The 16,187-nt window shown below is 35.9% G+C and overlaps 2 protein-coding genes across 10 annotated transcripts in view; both read right to left on the reverse strand.

Annotated features, from left to right (window-relative positions):
* Positions 1-16,187, reverse strand: part of LOC127510665 (gastrula zinc finger protein XlCGF8.2DB-like) — a 242,149-nt gene that overhangs the window by 151,674 nt on the left and 74,288 nt on the right. The window lies entirely within an intron of this gene.
* On the reverse strand, positions 9,947-15,123 carry LOC127510615 (gastrula zinc finger protein XlCGF57.1-like). 3 transcript variants are annotated; one of them, XM_051890412.1, is made up of 4 exons: positions 15,067-15,123; positions 14,472-14,621; positions 14,083-14,121; positions 9,947-11,664 (listed from the first exon to the last, which is right to left on the reverse strand). In XM_051890412.1, the coding sequence occupies exons 2-4, from the start codon at positions 14,554-14,556 to the stop codon at positions 10,154-10,156; spliced, it is 1,635 nt and encodes a 544-aa protein (XP_051746372.1). In that variant the 5' UTR covers positions 14,557-14,621; positions 15,067-15,123; the 3' UTR covers positions 9,947-10,153. The 3 variants fall into 3 exon arrangements, with proteins under 3 accessions (XP_051746372.1, XP_051746373.1, XP_051746371.1); XM_051890413.1 differs by having other exon boundaries at positions 14,207-14,621; XM_051890411.1 differs by having other exon boundaries at positions 14,083-14,621.

The raw sequence follows: 16,187 nt of genomic DNA on the forward strand, positions 1-16,187 counted from the left end.
ACTAAGTACTCAACTTGTAAAACTGTTACCAAGATCGACCGATAGAGATCGACCGATATATCGATTTACTGATGTTTTCCCTGATTTTAAAGCATTTTACCATAATCGGATATCGGTTTTGTAATATCGGACTTACCAATACACGCCACCATCTTGTGGGTGTTTTGAGAATTGCGCGCAGGATCGCCAATACAGTGCATCTGAGGGGAGACGAGACAACGGCATGCACAGGTAAAGTATACTTACCTGCTTTGCTGTAATTAGTAAACTTTATTTAACATAACATCCATTAATGCACAAATTAGATGTGTTACATAAATGCCTGAAATGTAGCTAGTTTATGCAGCTTGTCTCTAAGAAATAGAGACAAGCTCACGGAGTCACGTAAGATAATCCGTCAAATCTTGTCCCAATAAAGATGTAACTTTGCATGAATTAAATAATACAGCCATGAATGAGCACATGTTGGAAATAAAAGCGCTGAATTTAATTCTCTCTCTGTTATCTATGCTCATGATTAGTCTCGTGAAGTCGTCTGCATTTTGCTGTTCACTCAGCGGGTTGATGCTCAGGAAATGCTCCTCCAGCACGACCACTGCATGTAACTTTTAACAAGATTTACTTGTTTAAAACACTATAATTATATAAACATTTACTATATAACCATTAATTCGCTAATAAACATCCAAGTAAATGCAACTCTATGGAAATGAATTATTTATTATCTCCACGAGTGATCACAGTTTGAGTATAGTTCTGTGTAAATGCATAGATAAACAGCACTTTGTCAGCAGATATTTCATAATCTAGAATGACAAACATTATTAATAATTCTGATATAACATACCAGTTGAAAAATGCAATAAAATACAATGTTTTGTTTGTTATATTCCAATATTCCAGACAATATTATTCAGTTTTTTAACATTATCAAGCAAATTATTCGTTACTCTTTAGCCTATTAAACAGCTTATAAATCTACTAAAACTGTAGTTTAAAATGAAGTATTACATTTCTGCAAAGTTGATATGAATTGTAAACACTGCTTGATATACGTATATGGTCTCACAAGAGTAAAAGTAATTAAAGTAGATTTACTAGCGATTAAACATTATTGAAGCTGATGATAACAGGCAGAATCACTAAAAGAAAAGTACTGCAAATAAAAGATGACATTAAATATCTCAAATTTCATCATTTTTTCTTTATTTTATTATAAAGAGAAACAAACAATGCAACATGGCATTGATTTTTCTAAGATCTTTAACACTGATGTCAAAATTCAGTGTGCAAAATTAAAAAGAAAAAATAACCCTGACCCTTTTTGTATTTGCAGAGTCGTACTGTTTGTTCCTTTAAAACGGGATCTGCTGGTAAATAACAACTAAGTATAACTAGTTAAATATTTGAAAATTATTGGTGCCATGTCTGCATGTCGTCACCTTGGAATTATAAGGTTCTATCTGTGTTCTGAGCAGTTTTGAAATATTGAGCTTCAAAGTTTTTGCATTCCATATAGCAAAAATTATATGGGGAACAAGTTTCTTTCAAACATGAAAATGACAGCGACCCTAAATGTATTCTAAATAATATTTACAATAACAAATTCCTCTCAGATTTGTAAATGGGGATTTTTGGAAAAGCTCAAATGCAGATACAACCTTCTAATTCTAAAAAAAAAAAAAAAAAAAAACTCTTCGTTTGGAATTATAAGATTCTATCTGCCAAAAAAATTAATTGAAGCAATAATTTTCAAGAAACACAAACAGTTTACTTATAATTTGTTTTAAAACATAAAATTAGTGTTGTAACAATGTGTTGACATGTATGAGAAAGTTAAATTTAATGATTATGACATTTATAACAGCAAGAAAACAGATAATGCTTCAGCAAACGTGTTTAACAAAGTTTAATAAACATTTAAAAATGTTTCACTGACATTATATAATTAAAAATAATTCACATTTAAAATATTTAAATGACTTAAACTATGCAACAACTCAGTTTTTACCAACAATGTAAAATTTAACATTTCATCTCACTTAATGTAGTATACACTTTAGTCCAGTGTGCCATAGCAAAGAGCTTTATAGCTACATAGTACATTCAGCTCAGTGCAAGTACACAGGATGGATCAAGGTTAAAACATAACCTAATAATACATAGCTTTCCCTCGTATGACAATGACGTGACTGGAATAAAGCAAATAGACTACAAAACTTGACCTATTCTCTTAATAGCGCTGCTGGCTAACGTTAGCGTGGTGTCTAACTGAAAATAACTCCTCAGCAATCGTTACAGAAAAACACACAAAAAGACTGTAATTCCCTGGAATTTGGGCTGCTGCCATAGCAGCCCTAAGATATTCAATTGTTTATCAGAAGCGCTTTGCTAGATCCTTCTAAATGTCTATAAACTCCTTCATTCTCCATCTTCTAGATGATTTTTAGTGATTGATTTTCCCAACTCTTCCCCTCCATCATTGTATTTCCAAACAAAAAGAATTTTTTTTCCAAACTCAATGTTCCCCTCTCAGAAGAAAAAAAAAATTGGCCCTTCCACCTCTCTCGAATTCTTAGGCATAATTTTAGATAGCAAATGTGATGAAATTTTTAAATTAATCATATCTAACATTTCTTTTTCTTGTAGAATTAATATTTACATGCATTTGAAACCTAAATGTCCCCAAATATTGGGCCAAAGTCAGAGTGTGTTGGAATCATGTCCAAATATAAGAAAAGGGTAAATGAAACTTAGGAACAGCTAGACAACTATCTAAATATAATAGCCTCATGATATTGAGTAACAAATTAAATAATTAACACATGATTTGGGCAGATCTTGCTTTATCTAGTAACAGAAGGGTTTGATATATGAAGAACCAATCATATTGTAGAATGCTTTGCTATGCTCCTATCCTATATAAACTGTTGTATTCTTTTTGTCGGTGGGATTCTCTGTGATTGATACGAGCCGTGATCCTCCGGCCGTGATTAAAGCATATTCTAAGGCATAGTCTGGAGTCTGTCTGGTTATTGCTGCGCAGCAAATTAGGGAAAATTAGAGACCATATTCCCAAGTGATAGTGTTCAAAAGGGTCAAGATGTTAACCGACTCAGCCGACGTTGACTGGAGACGCGCTAGAGTATAATTTGTTAATGAAATGTCGACAGTAGACATTTCGGGACATCGACTGGGGACGACCCAGGTAAACTTAAGTCAGGTGCATATAAGAAAATCTACCGCACAATGTTAAGCAAGCGTCTCTCCCATCAGAAAAGCTGGATCGCATTAGGTAAATTGTGTCCTCGTTTTAATCTACTTCTATCTCTAAACGAGACCTATTGTATCTCTTAGGACACCTCAGTTTTGCTATGCGTATCATTCCCCAGAGTCACGCTTTCATTTCTAGACTCCTAGACCTAGGAGTGCCTAATCTCCAAGACAGGTTTGGCAGCATTTTTGGGGATATGTGGTTCGCTGATTCATGGCCCTTAGAAATGCTTAATCTGTCGGGGGAAATAAAATCAACTGCTTTATTCAAAATTTATCCCATTGTCTCTTTTCTGTGCTGCTTTTGGCTTTTCGCCTTCTCCAATAAATATAGACATTGTATGCGCATTTATAGTCTACTGTTTTGAATCTCACAAGCTTCATCCTCATTCCGTTAAAGCTTCACTAGCAGGTAATTCAGTTTCACCTCTGCTGTAGGGAGTTAAATCATCCCGCCTTTTGCCTCCTCCTCCATGGTCTCCAGAAGCCTTCACCTGGATCTAAAGATAAACACCTTCCTCTCACTTTTCCTCTTCCACACAAACTGCTGCACCATCTTAGACTCAGGGTTTTTGGCTCTTACACAGATTTATTATTAGAAACTGTTTTTCTCACTACCTTCTATGGTTTTCTGAGATGCTGGGAATTTACATGTAAATCTCACTCTTTTGATTCTTCAAACGATCTCACTGTATCCGACAAAATTATAGATAACCATCATTTTACTTTAAATCTTAAGCATTCTAAGACTGACCAATTTCATAAAGGATCTTCTATTATTTCATTATTTCACAATTTCATTAAGGATCTATCATTATATCACAGATTAATCTTTTTTCTGCCATTTTTCATCTATGTTCCAATTCGTGGAAACCTGAAAGCCGCGCTAAGTTAAGCTCTCTTTCATGCTTTCCTATGCTTGAACGGACAAATTCATACAAAATTATGTCAAAAAATGCCCGTCTCGGTGAGTATCCTAGTAAACATAGTCGGTTATGTCTTCAGTTGAAAAAGAAAATGCATAATCCGTGCGTGGATTCGCTCTTAAAGTGACAGCATCCTAATAATCCTGCTGTTGTGCTGTCTGCGTTTTCAACGTTAACCAAACAGCAAAGGAAAAAAATCACTCACTGCTCATGTTAATCTTGAATATCTGTAGAGTAGTATTGCATCCTTTATATCTCTGAAAAGTCTTTAGTTTTATCATATTTATAAAAGACAAATACGCTGTAATTTCGGGAGGAATACGCCCATCTAATCTTCCAATTAATACCAAGGTATAAAACCAGCATCTTACCTCTTCCTGTTGTTAGTTCTTTCGGCATCCCTCCTCCTCCCCTTCTCTTTTTTGTACAATTTTGCCTGTTATAGGGGGGCAATTGGAGCTTGAGTAGAATATCCTCTCCAAACCCCCCTATAGCAGACAGCAAGCCAAATCCGTTTACCACTTATGCTAAGATTATATGGGCACACAAACTCGTGAAATGTATTTAAACACACACAATTAAACCATCGCATTATCACTGGATAACTGTTGATTCACTATACGTTTGTGTTGTCTACATTATGTGCACTTAGGCCGATTGCCAGCAAAACAGACATGTTATGCAGTTTTACTTACCGCCTGCGTTTCCAACTCATGACCGGATCTTTTATCACTGGGACCGCTCCATCTTTCAGTTTCAAACGATCTGTAAATCCAGCGTCGAACCAGGCCTTGTTTATAAAATCATAGGTGCCGATCCTGTGGGTGCTCGAGGGCTCAAGCAGCCATGGAAAAACACGAGATATTCTCCATTCATTTTAACCAATAAAAAAATTATTGCAGCTTTCAGACACAACTTTATCCTTATTTTGATAGTTAATTTGAAGTGGTTTCTATGGTTATTTTAATGACAAATGTCGAGAGCGCATCAATATAATGCGTGAGCACAAACCTCAGCTATCTTGTTTAGAGATTACATGCGCACGCTCAAACTAACGGCAGACTTCCATGACATCTTTGGTGACATTGTTGATTTTGTGGTCTAAAAACAAAGTGACAAATCTTTCTCAAACAAGTTCTGTGCAGCGTTGATGGGCGTGCTCTTGCTCTCTCGCTCTGGTTGATGTGTGCACACGCTCTTATGGGAGAAGTGTCCATACAAGTAATTCCACACTTTGACGTCATACAGGGCCATACTTGAAAAAAACTTTCTGAAACTTTTACGAACCCTGAAGGAGCCTTTTACGAACCCTGAACCAGCTCGTTTTTTGAAACTTTGACCATGTTTGCATGAGAATCTAACTCTTTAACCCTTTAAGACCGAATGGAGCGCCCGCGCTCCCATTTGCTTGTCTCTCTTTAAGAGCCTATAAAAACTGAACCCATATAGGTAGCACAAAAATTCTTTTTGCTTACAAAACCAGAGACTTTACTCGTTCAGATGAAGCCTCCCACATGCTCCTGTTGTGTTGTTTTCACCCTCTAATGAGTCTGAGTATTATGCATTTACAACAAAAACAGCACAGCCGCTAACTGAATACAAATATGTAGACTTCACATGCTCATAACTTCATGAAAAATGCAGAAATCATAGAAAATGGCACATCATTATTTAAAGCAAGATTCTCACGATTAAAATGAACCCAAAATCAACATAATATATTGCGTTGATCACAAGATATTACTCACGGAATGATGTAACATACTTGGCTAAAAACATGTCTCTCATCTTTCCAGTATGCAGTGTGTATCCAGTGTTCCCTGAACCATCCATGTTCGTTTTCCAACGTGGAATAACACAAAATAGATATCATTTTAAAGCTTAGAAACTCAGCTTTTTAATGCACCTAATCATCAATAACACTTTATTCAACTATACTTCATGCTATTGAACCAGATGCAGCTCACATACAGGAGAGCATCACCAAAAAATAATTTTTCTCCGATCTTATTGCCTTCCTGAGTTATTCCATGTCAAATAAAAAAAAAGTTGTGTTATGAGTTATGAGTCTTTAATTTTGTGTATGTCGCTCAGAAAAAAAAAAAACTCTAAAAAAGCCTTCAGGTCTTAAAGGGTTAACAGTGTAAATAAGTCAGAATGCATGAAATAGCATTAGACATCCCCTTTAAAAAAGGATATGAATACTATGCAGTGTTATTTATTTGATTAGACTACTTTATTAAATTCTGTTCCTGAAAACTACTGTTAAACAGTGCTTTTCAGGCAGGTCTATTTCATTTGTATGTTTGTTGTATTATATTTATTTGTGCTATTGCTTGTAATTTGATTATTTTGTTCTTATTTTATTACTGACTGTCTACTTGTCTTTAAAAATGTAGGCTATTAAAATTATATTAGTTAAGCAAGTAGTTTTAGCCATAGTATCAAAATTGGAATAGAGGATTGTGAATTTTCACTAGTATCTAAAATGTTGGTGTCATAACTGCCTGTTTTTGTTTCTTGGCTGGTAAACATTAGTTTTGGCCAGTAAAGTTTTTTAAGTCACCGGCCATTGGCAGGTGTGGCAAAAAGTTAGTTTTAGGCCCTGCACATACCCATTTACACCTGGTCTTTTAATCCGTCTCTTTTGTCCACTTTATCCACTTTTTTTCATATCTTTTGACCTAATGCACAAAATAAGCTCGCACAATTTACATATGAACGTCCCCAGAGACGTTGGAAAACATACTGAGAGCATCAGCTTTCGTTTCTGCTCTTACAGCTGCAAAACCGAACATGGTGAGTGCATGTTAGAAGTCAGGAATGGTGAGAGAACATTGTGCTTGGAACGTTTTTTGTCTTCAAACCAAATTTGGGTCTTCAGCCGATAAAGTTTAAATGCCATCTGACTAGCGCACTTTCCATAATGTTTACCCGTTAGGTCAGTAGACGGAGAGTAGGCAGTATTTTGCGTTGTTCGAACATTCGACCACATGAGCGTTTACACTACGAGAGCAATCCGGGCGAATGTGTTTCTGACTACCTCTGGAAATGGTTGAGAGTTTACAAGCTCAAAAGGTTCAACACCCCGTTAACACCTGTATTTAGTGTCATCCACTTGTGATCCATTCAACTAAAACACATCTTAATACCAGGTTGAAACAGGGCCTAAGAGGGCAAATATTGTCCTTTAAGAGAATTCAGGAGAATACATCATTTAACACCATAAGAATGGCAGAAAATTCCAGAATCCAGATGTGCAAAGTTCACATCATACCCAAAAAGACTTGAGGCTGCAATTATTGTAAATGGCAGAGTATCTCACAGGTCACAGAGGTCGTCACGATTTCTCGTCTCAGCCACGAAGACCATCCTAAGATCCCTCGTCCCGGCCAAGGAGGCTGTCCCATTGGAACTCCGAGCCCATGACTCCACCGGTCAACCCATCAACTCCACCTTGGTTCCTCACTCCCGCAACTCCACTGTGGTTTGTTTTTAGTTTTCAAGTGTATTCTGGTGCGTTTAGTCATTCTGAATGGATCCATATAGTAGCTATATGCAGTCAAGTCAATACAACAGATTTAGATGTCTTTTGGCATTGTCATGTAGTCCTGTTTGGTATCGCACCTTGTACTTATTTGTATAAACGGCCTCTAAACCAAGCGGCAACCTCCCACAGTCTCTTTTGAAGCCAATACGGAAGTGACTTAAACTGCAATTCATCGACTGGCTGCTAGAGACAGGCTCCAAAAGAGAGTCAAATCTTTATCTCCCCCATGTTAAAATGCCCAACTTTACAGCAGAAAAAAAAATGTTTACAGCCTGGTACAAATAGTGGTTTTGGTCTATACAGCTAATTTTTCACTTCATGACAACTCTGAGGGGGTGAATTTTTTCATAACTCATCCGTTTAAATTTTATTAAGCCTTAAAGTTCTGCATAATTAAGGGCGTGGCCACTTGAGTGACAGGTGGATTGCTGCTGCTGTCACTACTAGCCGCTTGTCTGCTGTCTGTTAGCCTTCACGTCACCTCAGCTAATTCCAGCCGCTGAACTTCTTATCTCTGCTGTGTTTGTGTTTTTTTCTGGATTATTTTATACAGTTATTAAATAATATGGCTTGCTGTGTGGTTAATGGTTGAGACAGATGCGCACACATGCGGAAGATAAACAGAACACACATTGTTGGATCATCTTGGCTTTGGCTAAAAGTTTTGTTCGCAAGATTTACTACAATGACAACGGCTGGAGAATATGCCTCTCAAGACACCACAAAAACAGCACTGCTTGGATATTATAACTATAACTGCTGCATTATTTTGAAAAATTATACTTTGGACGCAGACTCATATGTTTGTGAGAGTCCAATGTATACGATCGTATACAGTTTTACAACGTAAACGCTGCTCAGATTGCATGATTTCTTGAAGAACGATGATGGCGAGCAGATCGTTCAGAAGAAATGTGATGCAAACAATGGACAATATATCAATATTTCATGGATTTAACACGTTTGTGGACAAAAGGTGCTGTTGGATGTTTTTCAATAGACGCTCATGGACATTTTACCCAAGTGCGATGGATTGGATTCATCTCGTGGTCGCTATTTCTTTACAAAGGTATGAAGTCCTGTTTTGATTTTGCGTGATGTCATTTGCACACCCGACAAAAAATTACAATATTACTGGTTGTGGAGCATCTATATTGACAGTAAACTTTTAGAACGTCCCACCTCTTTGCCCATTTTCAGTTATCCGGGAATGACGCGCTGCCAAGATGGCGACTGCCCACTTTAGGCTTCAAAAATGCTCTTCAGAAACCTACGGGTAACGTCACGGACATTACATCCATATTTTTTTTTTACAATGTATGCTCTAAACACATTTTTTTCTTAGAAGTTTTTAGTGTTACACTGTAGACATACACAAGTTTTTTTTTTTTTACATTTGAAAATTACGTTCTTGAATATCTTTCATGTGCATAGTATCTCTGGACCCTTTACATTATTTGAATTCCAGAGTCCTTTTGAAGCCTCCAAGTGTTTTTTTTAAAAGGACTCTTAGGCTACGTCCACACGAAGCCAGATCCAATCCGATCTTTTTTTTTTTTCTCGTCTCAAGAAATATCTGCATCCACACGAAACCACTGAAACGACTCGAAACGATGTAGTATACATGCCAGAGCAGTATGTGGCGCTGTAATTCTGCCACAGAGATGCACTTAAAACAGCGTCTGCTATTGTTGTTGCTGTTTTGTGCTGTTAGCGGCGTCTGACTAGGGTCGACATGTGGGGTGATAAGATCATCGTTTCACAAAATATACGGATAGGCCGTCCACATGAAAACGCAAAGACGGCGTTTTCAGATTTATCCACTCTGGGACCCGGTTTCAAAAAATAGCGGTTTTACCTTCCAAAAACGCCGGATCCGTGTGGACAAACCGCCTATCCGATACAAAATTTGTGCGTTTTCACAGAAATGCGTCTCTGTGTGGACGGGGCCTTACATTTACCATGAAAAAAGCTTGAAGATAACAGTTTTGGGACTGTCAAACTATAATTTAAAACAGGCCTTGTTAAAAAAATAAAATGTTGCTGTCAAATTATAGTTTCAGACAGGATCAGTGGTAACACACAGCCAGAACCAGCATACAAATTACATCAGATGAGCTCCAAAAGTAGCCATATTCAAGTCCAGATTGATGTTTACCTGTGCATTCATTGACTAAAATCAAATAACTGTGCAATGTTCATGGTTTCATTCAGTTAATGTTCCTTTATTTATAATTTTTCATTTGTATTTGATATAGTAACATGCACATAATATCATCTATCCAAATTAATTCAATATTCAGATTCTAAAAGTTATTTTTATCCGTTTCCTAAATTTTGCAATTCAATTTACATGTAAAATGTACATGTTAAATTTGAGCAGAAAATCAGATCTGGGCCACATTCAGCTGTGGTGTGAAAGTAGCCTAGATTTCACACAGATACGTATTTTCTGGTGCCATTTTAAACTTCTGAGCCATTTAAATCTCTTTCCACACAAAGAACACAAATAGGGTCTGACATCTGCATGACTTTTCAGGTGTATCTGTAAGTGTGATGGCAAAAGAAATTTTTTGTTACATTTATCACAATTAAATCGCCTTTTTCCAGAGTGAATGCTTGGGTGATTTTTAAAAATGCTATGTTTTCTAGACTTCTTGCCACAATGCAGTTTCTTTTCAGAATGAGTTTGCAAATGATGTCTCAGGTCTTTTTGATATTTGAAACACTTCTTACACTGAAGACATGTGAAACGCCTCTCTTCAGTGTGTAGTTTCATGTGAGTGTCAAGATTTCCTTTAAATCTGAAACTCTTTCCACACTGAGGGCAGGTGAAAGGCTTCTCTCCAGTGTGAACTCTCATGTGAGTCTTAAGGTTTCCTTTAAGTGTGAAACTCTTTCCACATTGATGGCACATGAAAGGCTTCTCTCCGATGTGAGTTATTACATGCTTCTTAAGGTGATTTCTATCTGTGAAACTACTTCCACACTGATTACATTTAAAAGAGTTCTCTCTTGAGTGAATCTTTATGTGCTTATTAAGGGTCACTTTATGTCTAAAACTCTTTCCACACTGATCACATGTGAAAGGCTTCTCTCCAGTGTGAATTCTCATGTGATACTTAAGATTTCCTTTTTGTGAAAAGCTCTTCCCACACAGTTTGCAGGTGTAAGGGCTTTCTCCAGTGTGACTTATCAAGTGGACATCAAGGGATTCTTTATATGTAAAATTCATTTCGCACTGAGTGCATTTGAAAGGCTTCTCTCCGGTGTGAATTCTCATGTGAGACTTGATGCTTACTTTATGTCTGAAACTCTTTCCACAGCGATGGCAAGTGAAAGGTTTCTCTCCAGTGTGAATTCTCATGTGATACTTAAGATTTCCTTTTTGTGAGAAGCTCTTCCCACAGAGTTTGCAGGTGTAAGGGCTCTCACCAGTGTGACTTTTCATGTGGGCATTAAGAGTTGGTCTATATGTGAAATTCTTTCCACATTGAGGGCACGTGAAAGGCTTCTCTCCAGTGTGAAGTCTCATATGATTCTTGAGACTTACTTTATGACAGAAACCCTTTTCACATTGAGAGCATGTGAAAGGCTTCTCTACAGTGTGCATTCTCATATGAATCTTAAGGTATTTATTGAATCGGAAACTCTTTTCACACTGCTTGCATTTGAAAGGCTTCTCTCCAGAATGAATTATTATATGCTTGTTAAAGAGTGTCATGTCAGTGAAAATCATTCCACACTGATGACAAATAAAACAGTTCTCTCTTGAGTGAGCTCCCAATTGGGAATTAAGGGTTTCTGTCTTTTGAGCTCTTTTTTGTGAGGAAGTCTTTTCTCCAGGTATGAAATCATGTTCTTTCTCTTCCATTTCATTCAGTACTTCACTCTCCTCTTTCAGCACCATCAGGTCTACAGCAGAAAAAGAGAAATACAAGTTAACCCCGTTTAAAGGCACAACGTGATAGATGGATAGTAAAAGTACAGATACATCACTTAAAATGTCAAAGTACACAATTTTTAAACTACTTAAAAAGCACAATTTATTATGAGAACTACTTAATTACTGTAACGTGAGTATTTGTAATTTGTTATATCACACCCCTGCAGATTGCGCATAACCCCATCAGTGTCAGTCATTCATCAGTGGTCTTATTCAGTTAAAACTGTTATTTCATGTACTAACCCATTTCAGACTGTTCATGTAACTAAAATGAAAAATGAAAGAGTTTCCTTTATTAATTGTGAACGTACCTTTGCTTAAAGGGTTAGTTCACCCAAAAATGAAAATTCTGTCATTTATTACTCACCCTCGTGCCGTTTTACACCCGTAAGACCTTCGTTGATCTTCAGAACACAAATTAAGATATTTTTGTTTAAATCCGATGACTCCATGAGGCCTACATAGGGAGCAATGACATTTCCTCTCTCAAGATCCATAAAGATACTAAAAACATATTTAAATCAGTTCATGTGAGTACAGTGGTTCAATATTAATCATAAAGCGACGAGAATATTTTTGGTGCGCCAACAAAAACAAAATAATGACTTGTATAATGATGGCCGATTTCAAAACACTGCTTCAGGAAGCTTCGGAGCGTTATGAATCAGCGTGTCGAATCATGATTCGGATCGCTTGTCAAATCACCAAACTGCTGAAATCACGTGACTTTGGCGCTCCGAACTGCGGATTCGACACGCTGATTCATAACACTCCGAAGCTTCCTGAAGCAGTGTTTTGAAATCGGCCATCACTAAATAATTCGTTATTTTGGTTTTTTTGGCGCACCAAAAATATTCTCGCCGCTCTATGATATTAATATTGAACCACTGTACTCACATGAACTGATTTAAATATGTTTTTAGCATCTTTATGGATCTTGAGAGAGGAAATGTCATTGCTGTGAATGCAGGTCTCACTGAGCCATCGGATTTAATCAAAAATATCTCAATTTGTGTTCTGAAGATTAACGAAGGTCTTACGGGTGTGGAACAGCATGAGGGTGAGTAATAAATGACAGAATTTTCATTTTTGGGTGAACTAACCCTTTAAATGTTTGGTACCGAGGCCATTTTGATATGTTGAACTGCGCTAATGGACTTGATATATGCATATTACGAAAACAGTACTAATGATGGTTCTTTTTTTTTTTTTTTTTTTTTTTTTTGATTTGTTTCATTGTCTTTCTGTCTGGTGAATGCTGTGTGCTGAGTCGATGTTACATAGCAACAGAAGTTTATATATATATATATATATATATATATATTTGTGTGTGTGATGTGATCTGCGAAAACCCATTTGAAATTTTACCCATCACCTATTTCAATACCATATGAAAGCTGGAACGGTTGTAATGCTTTGGAATATAGACCTAAGGTTGGTTTTGTTTTAAAGAAGACACTCGTCAGATTATTGTAGAAGTGAAATAAATTATGAAAGTGAAATAAAATAAGTTATAGAAGTTTAATTTTATGAAAATGTAAAGATATAAATGTTTATATTTTATAATAATATATTACAAAACATGTTTTACTCTTAAACTGCAAGAAAATCAAAGCCAAAAATATCAACATTCCAAATTTTAGGTTGAAATATTTCAAAAATGAGCTTTCAGTAAGATTTTGTTTGGGCGCAGTACCAAACTTTTTCACTAGATGACACCCAAGCTCCATTACTATGGTTCGAGTGATCTGAACCATATATTTCCATATTTTCATACATTTTACAAAGTAGACATCCTATTCAGAAGTAGTATGGTCAGTTTGGCAGTATTTGATTTGAATTCAACCTCTAATAAACACATCATTAGAACATGTGTTCATTATAGCTCCGTTGTTCTCTTGTGCTCCGCCTACATTAGGTAAAAAAAAAATCTTTGCGTGCCGTAGTTTACCCAGGACTGGTGGGAAATTTGCATTAATACACCTTCATTCTACATGTTACATTCGATCTGTTTTTTGACTTTACTGAAAATGTTCCATCGTGACATCCAACGAGTTTTCCCAGATCTCATCACATATAGTTTATATATATATAGTTTATGATCAAGTGTCTTTTTCTCGCTCTCTCTCCTTTTTTATATAAATTCAAACAATGGGAAATTTGTTGCATGAATCTCAAAGTACCAAATAAAGAAATTTACTAAATAAAGTACCAAATAAAGAAATTTACTTTCTAGGATTATTTCTGGAGGAAATGTATTACTCAAAAGGTGAACTTAAAGTATCACTAGCATTAAATAACAGAATAATACTCAGAAGGGTGGGGAAAAACAAGGCCTAATTCCTCAAGTGATGTAAACATTATTCAAGTAAAGGTGAATATTTTACCATTTGAGTCCTCCTGAGGTAATCTGAAATCCTTGCAATCTATATTGGAAAAGGAGAAAACGAGTATCAGAGTAATCAGAGCAATAATATAATTGATACTGAGAAATTTCACCTTTTTTTTTACCCCTTTAATTTCTTTATGAGAACCTTTTCTCATGTTATGCATTCCAGCAACTGTGTTATAATATCAGCATTGAAGGCAGCATTAGTATTTGTCTGGTCATGTGATCTCAACATGTCTGTCCACATGCTGCGACCCGCTCCATGTCAAATAAAACCACTTTAATTAGGACACTCATAAGACATTCTTCAAAAATACTAATTTCTGTAGAGCTGAACATTTTAATAAGGATCAAATGACTGTGTTCAGCTTTGAGAATGAAACTAACCTGTTTGTCCCTCAGTATCTTCTTGTTTCACACTGAATGTTTCTTCAATCCTCATTTCTTCACTCTCCTCTTTAATAAATGCCATCTTTATAACAGTGCGTCACGTGGATCTCAGTTGTTTCACCAGGAGTTCCACTGTGTTTGGAGACTCTGTCATGATTAAGATAAGAATAATTAACAGAAAGAAAAAATGAATACAAAATAGTTTGAGGCGGGTCTCTTCAGTAAGCTGAAGCGCAAACTGCCACAAATGAAACAAAGTTCGGCGGCACAGTCTTTGTCTTGAAATTAGCTGATGATAATAAATAAAATACAGCTCTTTGCTATAGTTGACGTGAACTACATTTGCATATAAGGTATTGAAAATCGGATGTATATTCATTTTGCAAAGACACATTTATGTGGCCGAGAGTAAATGAAAGAGATTTAACAAATCGTATATCTATTCGATCAATAAAACGCATTAAGTTACCAGGTGTAAACCATTAGTTAAACAATGATGCTACTTTTAATAATAAATAATTAACTTTGTATCGTTTGTAATAATTATATGAAGGCTTCGATTTAAACAACTTAAATGTTTAAGAGCACAAACCTTTCTTCAGCAGAATCACAACAGATGCAGTATCGCGGCGTAGTCTTATGACTTCACACCGCCAAACCAAAATAAAAGTCCTGCCCGAACGCGAAAATTACAAGTGCATAGAAATAACAGATATCCTTTTATTAAAATGCAAATAGTGACAAATGTTAAAAAGAGTGTATGAGTTCATAAAGCAGAGTTTATACATCATACATTTGTCAAAAGTTTGGAAACATTAATTTTTTTTTAAAGTTTTTGAAAGAAGTCTCTTCTCCTCACAAGGCTGAATTTATTTGATCAAAAATACAGTTAAAACTGTAATATTGTGAAATATTATTACAATTTAAATGGACTGTTTTCTGTTTTAGTATCTTTAAACATGTAATTTATTCCTGTGATGGCAAAGCTGAATTTTCAGCATCATTACTCCAGTCTTCTGTAGGGAAATTTACAGTTAAAGACCCAAAGACCAGATTTTAAGAAAGTGTCAGAGTCAGAGTTTAAGAAAATTTTACTAAAGAATAGTTTGCAGTTACCTCAGCAGAAGTCAGCTTCAACACTCACAAGGAGTTTGTATGCCACTTTGCATATATATTCAATACAACAGCAATTATCCTCTAACAGAGTCCACTAACTACGTCATTACTTTGAATGATTCTGATTGGTTAAGCCATAGGTAAACTTAGAAAATGTCCACACATGGAGTGATCAGCAGAAGCACATCTCCAACGATTATCCGGACGACACCAAGACCATGGTTTAGGCACGAAGTGACCTAGGTCACAAATATATGTTTCTGGGCGCCATTTCGTCCGGAAAAACAAGTAATTTCTTCATCTAGGATGCCTGTTGTTCAACTTTCACCAATACTGACCTGTAACACATAATACTAGCATACATACACAGATAAAAAAGGATGCATAGCTTCTCCAAAGTTGAAGTTAGTTGAACTTCCCCAAAACATACTGACAATTTGTACTTTTCTCTCAGTGAGAAGTATAGACAATATTCGTCATTATTCTCTAGTGTTTAAAGATGAAAAGGAAAATAAATGCTTTAAAATAAGTTGAAGATGTAATTCAAATAATTTAATATTTAGAAGGATAAATGTTGGTTAATTTTATATTATAAAT

This window comes from Ctenopharyngodon idella, chromosome 4 (genome assembly GCF_019924925.1).
Source record: "Ctenopharyngodon idella isolate HZGC_01 chromosome 4, HZGC01, whole genome shotgun sequence".
Classification (NCBI taxonomy): domain Eukaryota; kingdom Metazoa; phylum Chordata; class Actinopteri; order Cypriniformes; family Xenocyprididae; genus Ctenopharyngodon; species Ctenopharyngodon idella.

Excerpts from the sequence above, each read along its gene's own strand:
- LOC127510615 (XM_051890411.1), bottom strand. The coding sequence starts at position 14,248 with ATGCATAACATGAGAAAAGGTTCTCATAAAGAAATTAAAGGGGTAAAA. Across the intron at positions 11,665-14,082 it reads ACCTCAGGAGGACTCAAATG|ACCTGATGGTGCTGAAAGAG; the intron begins GTAAAATATTCA and ends TTTCTGCTGTAG.